This window comes from Podarcis muralis, chromosome 9 (genome assembly GCF_964188315.1).
Source record: "Podarcis muralis chromosome 9, rPodMur119.hap1.1, whole genome shotgun sequence".
Lineage (NCBI taxonomy): Eukaryota > Metazoa > Chordata > Lepidosauria > Squamata > Lacertidae > Podarcis > Podarcis muralis.
The window spans coordinates 2,457,719-2,465,759 of record NC_135663.1 but is presented as its reverse complement, the minus strand read 5'-3'; the positions used below and the strand labels follow the sequence as shown (position 1 = coordinate 2,465,759).

The 8,041-nt window shown below is 47.4% G+C and overlaps 1 protein-coding gene across 1 annotated transcript in view; it reads left to right on the top strand.

The window, feature by feature from the left end:
- SIGLEC1 (sialic acid binding Ig like lectin 1) overlaps positions 1 to 8,041 on the top strand; it is a 54,915-nt gene that overhangs the window by 24,414 nt on the left and 22,460 nt on the right. Inside the window, exons 7-10 of the mRNA XM_077934581.1 lie at positions 1,575 to 1,893; positions 4,096 to 4,350; positions 5,072 to 5,374; positions 6,393 to 6,647. Of these exons, the coding sequence (XP_077790707.1) occupies positions 1,575 to 1,893; positions 4,096 to 4,350; positions 5,072 to 5,374; positions 6,393 to 6,647 (1,132 nt within the window). The remainder of the gene's footprint in view (positions 1 to 1,574; positions 1,894 to 4,095; positions 4,351 to 5,071; positions 5,375 to 6,392; positions 6,648 to 8,041) is intronic.

Below are 8,041 nucleotides of genomic sequence, written 5' to 3'. Positions count from 1 at the left end.
GGCCTTGGCCCAGTATACCTGAAGGAGTGTCTCCACTTCCATCGTTCTGCCCAGACACTGAGGTCCAGCACCGAGGGCCTTCTGGCGGTTCCCTCACTTCAAGAAGCCAAATTACAGGGAACCAGGCAGAGGGCCTTCTCGGTAGTGGCACCCGCCCTGTGGAACACCCTCGCACCAGATGTCAAAGAGAACAACTACTACCAGACTTTTAGAAGACATCTGAAGGCAGCCCTGTTTAGGGAAGCTCTTAATGTTTGATGCATTACGGTATTTTAATACTTTGTTGGAAGCCACCCAGAGTGGCTTGGGAAGCCCAGCCAGATGGGTGGGGTATAAATAATCTATTATTATTATTATTATTATTATTATTATTATTATTATTATTATTATTCACTGTTCTCCCAGGTCCTAGTCCAACGGTAACACCACACAGGCTCCTATATGATATTTCAAGGGTCGGTCACAACCATAGAGATGATCTGCAGGGCCAGCCCTATAATTAGGCAGATTATTGTCCGGTGTTGGTTTTGTGGGGCAGGAAGTGGCACTGAGGTGTGGAAAGACAGAGCTCTGCGTGCCCCTTGCCCAGCCTGCCATCCTCTGAGCCAAGGATGGGAAGATGTCAGGTTTGCGGAGACAACTTAGGTCTCGGTTTGCTTTTTACTAAAACCCTGAAATCCACATGCAAAATGGCAGTTTGAAATGGGAAGCAGCATGCACAGGGCTTATTCACACTTCATTTTCGCCCCACACTTTTCAGGGCAGAGGTCTGTAGTTTAACACTTCGTGTCCAAAGGTCCTTCTCCCTCCCCATTTTTCACCAAAGCTTTCTCCATGCAAACTACTCTTTAAAGCCAAATCAGAGCCAGCAGCAATTTGGGTTTTTCGCAGATTGATGTTTGTTCCAATTGAGCTCTAAAGAGCAGTTTTTCTGGGGGAAAGCTCCAGAGAAGGGAAGCTTGGACATGGAGCTTTAAAGCACGGACCCTGCATGGAAAGAGCAGAGGAAAAGTGAGTGTGGATGAGGCCTTAGAATTGTGAGACGAGGGACTTGGCCCTGCAGCCGATCCTGGAATTCCCTGCCACTTTAGGCAGCTGGGATTCAGGGTAGAGTAGAAATTCAGTCCTCATTTAAATGCAAACGTATCTAACTTGTACTTCCTGGGAAAATACGCAAACCGAAACGCAGCTCTCCTTTGATATTCTCTCTTCCTAGAATTTTGCAGAGCAGCTCTCCAGTCAAAAGTGCAAACCTGAGCAGGGAGTGTGTGCAGCCATGCGCATGTTAGTGGGAAAGACATACAAAAAAGCATTATATTAGAGAAAATGGCATGCAAGAATGTATGTGTTAGGAGACAATGCACACACACATATGTAACATGCAATATTTTGGAAGCTAACATGTAAATGTGGAGAACTGAATTTAAGAAGGGAGACATAAAAGATGAGAGAAACAGAAAGTGGCCAATTTCTCCGTCCTAATTTGGGATCAGTGCGGCGTTTCTGTTTAGTTGGAAGGAAGGCCCTCCTTTTTAACTGGAAATGTACCTGCTCCTAAGGTGTGCATGCAATGATCTTGTTTCTCCTGCACAGACCCTCCGAGGGCCCCCTCCCTCTCCTTGTTCCAGGAGACCCAGGAAGGGCAGCTGGCCATCATCTACTGCACCGTCGACAGCAACCCCCAGTCCGCCCTGAGCCTTTACCGGGACAAGCGGCTGATCGCCACCACCAGCTCGCACTCGGCTCCCAGCCAGCGGATCAGCATCAGCACCACACGCAACTCTTTGAAGCTGGAAATCCAGAAGGTCGTTCCAGAAGACCAGGGCGAGTACCAGTGTGTGGCGTCCAACGTGTACGGGAACGCCACCACTGCGAGATTCTTCGGTGCTCAAAGTAAGATTATTGCAATGGATTGTGTGTGGAGGTGCCTCTGAAACTTCAGCTGGTGCAGAATTCGGCAGCCAGGTTGCTCACCAGAGCAATCTGGTTTGAGCATACAAATCCAATCCTGGCTGCCAATTAGTTTCTGGGTCGAATTCAAAGTGCTGGTTTTAACCTATGAAAGCTTACATGGCTCAGGGCTGCAAGGACCGCCTCTCTCCATGTGAACAAACCCAGACCCTGAGATCATCCTCTGAGGCCCTTCTTTGGGTGTCTGCTCTGCGAAAGGTTCAGAGGGTGGCAGCACGAGAACAGGGCCTTTTCTGTAGCGGCTCCCCACTGGTGGAACGCCCTCCCCAGGGAGGCTCACCTGGCGCTTTACTTACATATCTTTGTGGGCATGTTCACGGATGCAGGAGAGGATATATTGTCTGATAATAGCCTTTCCAACTCGTGTTAACAAGTTCACAATTTAGCAGAGTAACAGTCCCCTTTTTAAACTTGCAGCGGATACGTTTGCTCAGGCTCGTTAAAGCCTCTGTAATAACTGTCCTGGTATTTTCCCCTTATTCCCTCATAAAAAGATAAGACACGACACAGTCTTCTATAAAAGTATAAAAAGAGTTTACTCACATTCTGTTCACAATCGGATCCCAGAAGGCAGACTTAGCTTAGAAAAGTTACATACACCTAGAAACTATCTCATAAGGAGACAGTCCCTTTGTCCTCTCTTGGCTAGAGAGAGAGAGATGGCTGCCCTGCCCTGTGCTTTTGTCATTACCTGCACAGGTGAGGCCACACCCACCTCTAGTCACATGCAGAGGAAGTCTGCCCCAGCCCAGAAGGAAACAGGAAGTTTATCTGATGCATGGACAAACATTCCTCCCCATGTGCAAACATGTTCACTCTAGGAATGTTGTACTTGACTGCTCTTGTGTTTCACATCCCACAATCTTTAGGTGCCAGGAAAGAAACATTATTCATCAACCAAGCCTTTGGCTGTTCAGCAATCTATGGCCTTTTAAATGCGTGGTGGGGTATTGTTCTTTATATCGTTATGTTATGCATTTTTGTGTTTTTATATTGCAAAACATAACATCTCCAGTTAAAAGACTCTCAGGCAGAGCAGAGTGAGACCCCAGAATCTGTTCAGCTGCGAAGTCCAGTGATTCGGCTCAGTATGAAACCGCTTTGTATCTCCACTTGATTAGGGCTTGCCCTTCTAGCTTTGCCAGTTGGGTGTGGTTCCTGCACAGCATGGGGGTTGGACTAGATGACCCTCGGGGTCCCTTCCAACTCCACATTTCTATGAGGTTGAATCCTGACAAGACAGAAGTACTGTTTTAGGGGACAGGAGGCGGGTGGGTGTGAGGGACTCCCTGGTCCTGAATGGGGTAACTGTGTCCCTGAAGGACCAGGTGCGCAGCCTGGGAGTCATTTTGGACTCACTGCTGTCCATGGAAGTGCAGGTCAATTCTGCATCCAGGGCAGCTGTCTACCAGCTCCATATGGTACGCAGGCTGAGGCCCTACATGCCCGCAGACTGTCTCGCCAGAGTGGTGCATGCTCTGGTTATCTCCCGCTTGGACTACTGCAATGCACTCTATGTGGGGCTACCTTTGAAAGTGACCCAGAAACTACAACTAATCCAGAATGCGGCAGCTAGACTGGTGACTGGGAGCAGCCGCCAAGACCACTTAACACCAGTCCTAAAAGACCTACATTGGCTCCCAGAACATTTCTGAGCACAATTCAAAGTCTTGGTGCTGACCGTGAAAGCCCTAAACGGCCCAGTGTACCTGAAGGAGAGTCTCCACCCCCATCGTTCAGCCCAGACACTGAGGTCCAGCGCCAAGGGCCTTCTGGCGGTTCCCTCCCTGTGAGAAGTGAAGCTACAGGGAACCAGGCAGAAGGCCTTCTCGGTGGTGGCGCCCACCCTGTGGAACGCCCTCCCACCAGATGTCAAAGAGAAGAACAACTACCAGACTTTTAGAAGACATCTGAAGGCAGCCCTCTTTAGGGAAGCTTTTAATGTTTAACAGACCACTGTATTTTTTTTAAAAAAGAAAAATTTAGACCACTGTATTTTAATACTTTGTTGGAAGCCGCCCAGAGTGGCTGGGGAAACCCAGTCAGATGGGCGGGGTATAAATAATAAATTCTATTCTAGTCTATGATTCTATGATCAACGGTCTCTGTTTGCTCTTCTCCCAGCTGCTAGGGTGGTGGCCAGCCCTTCCCAAGAGTTACCCGAAGGCGAGCGAGTCACCCTGACCTGCATATCCACCTTGGAGCTGGGAGATGGGACCACGTACACGTGGTACAAGAATGCCAAGTGGCTGCAGGAGGGGGTGGAGAGCTCCCTGGTCTTCCCAGTGTTGGCCAGCGGTGATGCAGGAACGTTCCACTGCGTTGCTCGGAACGAGAAGGCCAGCAGCACATCGCCAGCCATCACCCTGCGCGTCTTGTGTGAGTAGCCCATCCGACCCATCTCATAAAACGTGGCTGGAGCCATAGCGGTCTAGAGCAGGGGTAGGGGACCCAAGGGCCACATTGCCTTATGGGAACCCTATAGGGCCCCCGTGTGCTAGAGGTGGGTGGTGCTAGAGGAAAGGTGTTATGTACTGAAGTTCTCACCCTGGGCCAGCAGGGGGATACTGTAGATAGTTATGCAAATGAAGGATCGAAAGTGACGTTCAGTGATTCAGCTCAGTGATTCAGCTCTGTTCAGAGGGTGGCTGCATCTGGCTGTGCTCTGATGTCCATCGATCCCACCTTCGTCGCCAGAGTTAAGTTTGATTGGATAGTTTTAGAAAGTTGTTACAGTAATGTGGTACTGGAGCTCTATATAAGCAGGCTGACTGAGCCCTTCAGTTCAGTTCTGTTCTGGCCTCTGAATAAACAAGAGCTGTTTGAAGAATCGCTGTGTCATCTGATATGTTCACCCACAACTTAACACGAAGGTGGGTGGAGCAATGATGGGACACCTAGCTTTGTTCCAGGAAAGGGTCGTGGTTGATTCCTGCATTGCAGGGGGTTGGATTTAATACTTTGTTGGAAGCCACCCAAGGTGACTGGGGAGACCCAGCCAGATGGGCGGGGTATAAATAATAAATTATTATTACATTATTATTATTATTATTATTATTATTATTATTATTATTATTACGAATTGTTTTCCACTCCAAAGATGCCCCCAAACAGCCTGCGCTGAGGTCCTTTCTGGAAACCCGAGGAGGACACCTCGGCGTCATCCATTGCACAGTCGACAGCGAACCAGCCTCCGAGATAACTCTGCGCAAGGGCGACACACTCATTGGGTCCACCACCATTGCCCACTCCTCCGCCGACCCAAGAGTGAGTGTGATCCAGTCATACAACACACTGAAGGTGACCATCAAGGGCGTGAGGCTGGAAGATGAAGGAGAGTACCTGTGTTCTGCTCAGAACCGCTATGGACAATCCACAGCCTCCATGGACTTCACAGCAGAAAGTAAGTCACAGAGATTTGAGAAGCTAGCGGTCCAGTTGTCAAAAACCTCCCCCCCCCAAAAAAAATGGAGGTTACGCTTTATATTACATCCAGACACTGATATTCTTTCCTTCCTACCTGCCGTCCTTGAGTGGCATGTTATGTACTGAGTTGAATAGGATCCAAAAGGCAGCAGTCTGATTGGTCCTAGAACAATAGGATTCAGAATGCAACAGTCTGATTGGTCCACAGGAGCCACCCAATCCAGCTCCAGGTGGGAGTGAATCCGCAACCTGATTGGTCTACAGGAGAATCCCGGAATTAGCCAATCACGTGGGGCCCATTGTGTAAATAATGTATATAAAGCAGACATTCTGGGGGAACTTTCATTCCTCACTACTATGAGCTGAATAAAGAGCATGAAATCCACGCTTGACTCCGAGTATATTTCAATGCGCCTTGAGGGTCCCTTCTACGATTGATTGCTGCTGCTCCACCGAGGTGTTAACATATCAAAATTACACTCCTATCCCCTTACACAAAGAAAACATATCATAAAAATAAAACTTCCCTTATCCTGTAATTGGCCTCCTTGTTTACTTCTTGTATACTGTTTCTTTTATATGTGATTATTACAATTTTTCCTGATTATGACTTTAAAAACCGCAAAGTCTCCTGTAGGAATTAATCAAAACAAGTCCAGGTGTATATTTGGGGGCACTGTTTGGTAAAGTATTCTCTGCATTTCCCCCATTCTTTTTTAAATTCTTGTCTAGGTTGTCCCCTAATTGTCTCTGTCAATCTGGCCAATTCAGTATAATCTAATAATTTATCCTGCCATTCCTTTTTTGTTGGCACAAATTCTTTTTTTCCAATTTCTGTTGTTGTTAGTTATTTCTGCGGTTTATATACTGCCCTTTATCTAAAGATCTCAGGGTGGTGCCCAGCATCAAGGACACAAGAACCACAACCACAGCTAAATGCAGGAATCGCAACTGACAACTGTCCTCGTTTTATTTCCCACCCAACTGTCCTCCAGCTGCAAGAATCACCGTCTCCCCGTCCTCAGCGGTGCGTGAAGGTGAGGCGGTCCAGCTGTCCTGCGAGGTGAGCCGTGATAACACCACCTCAAGCAACTACACCTGGTACAAGGATGGTCTCCCTCTTTCTGAGGTTCATGGGGAGTCCCTGGAGTTCGGGCAAGTGTCCAGAGGCGATTCGGGAAACTATCGCTGCCAAGTGGAGAACGAGAAAGCCAGCAAGAGCTCCACCGCTGCCACCCTGTCTGTGCTGTGTAAGAGTCCCTGCCTTTTGCAGTTTTGTTCAAGATCAGAGGTCAGCAAACTTTTTCAGCAGGGGGCCGGTCCGCTGTCCCTCAGACCTTGTGGGGGGCCAGACCATATTTTTTTTAAAAAATAATGAACGAATTCCTATGCCCCACAAATAACCCGGAGATGCATTTTAAATAAAAGGACACATTCTACTCATGTAAAAACATGCTGATTCCCGGACTATCCACGGGCTGGATTTAGAAGGCGATTGGGCCGGATCCAGCCCCCGGGCCTAAGTTTGCCTACCCATGTTCAAGATGCTATCACATTAGACTTCCAGAAGTATTTCCCCGCAAACACTCTCACACAAAAAAATCTCATATACATATAGCAAAGGTAGTCAAGGCGATTCCCTCCCGTCAGCTGACTTCATGGCTGTAAATTAATCACCTGCTCTCAGATCTATTTCATACGAGATAATCCAGGATATCACATCTATGTAGGAAAACAGCATGTCCTTTGTAACCTGCCCCGTCTTTGGGCCATGGCTCTTGGATTTACAGACAAACAAAATGTAATGCTAGAAAAAGAGGCAACGTCATAAATGTGTATGAAATTATGTGTGTCCTTGAGAAAGAGAATAGAGACAAGCTTTTCTTCCTCTCTCATAACACTGGAATTTGTGGACATCCAACAAAGCTGAACGTTGGAAGATTTAGGACAGTTAAAAGAAAACCCTGCTTTACCTGAAGGAGCGTCTCCACCCCCATTGTTCAGCCCATACACTGAGGTCCAGCTCCGAGGGCCTTCTGGCGGTTCCCTCCCCGCGAGAAGCCAAGTTACAGGGAACCAGGCAGAGGGCCTTCTTGGTGTTGGCACCCACCCTGTGGAAAGCCCTCCCACCAGATGTCAAAGAGAACAACAACTACCAGACTTTTAGAAGACATCTGAAGGCAGCCCTGTTTAGGGAAGTTTTTAATGTTTAACAGACCACTGTATTTTAATACTTTGTTGGAAGCCGCCCAGAGTAGCTGGGGAAACCCAGCCAGATGGGTAGGGTATAAAGTATTAATATTAGGCTCCAAATGAACCTCCCTGAGGTGATACTATAACCTTGAAAGATAGCCCTTGTGGGACCTCCCTCTGATCCTTGCTCCTCCCAACCCACTGCCTTCAAATTTCTCTTTATTTCCCAACTCCTTATAGTTTCTTCTAAAGTTTCAGTCCTATAAAACATACTATTGGCCAAACACTCTCTAGTCAAAGTTATACATTTTCATCGCATAAATTAAATGCTATTATCTGATCAGTTGTCAGGCAACTCAGTCGGAGCAAGAGATATAATTTCGCATTATATAATTTCGCATTATATAATTATCCAACTTCTTATAGTTTCTTCTGAAGTTTCAGTCCTATA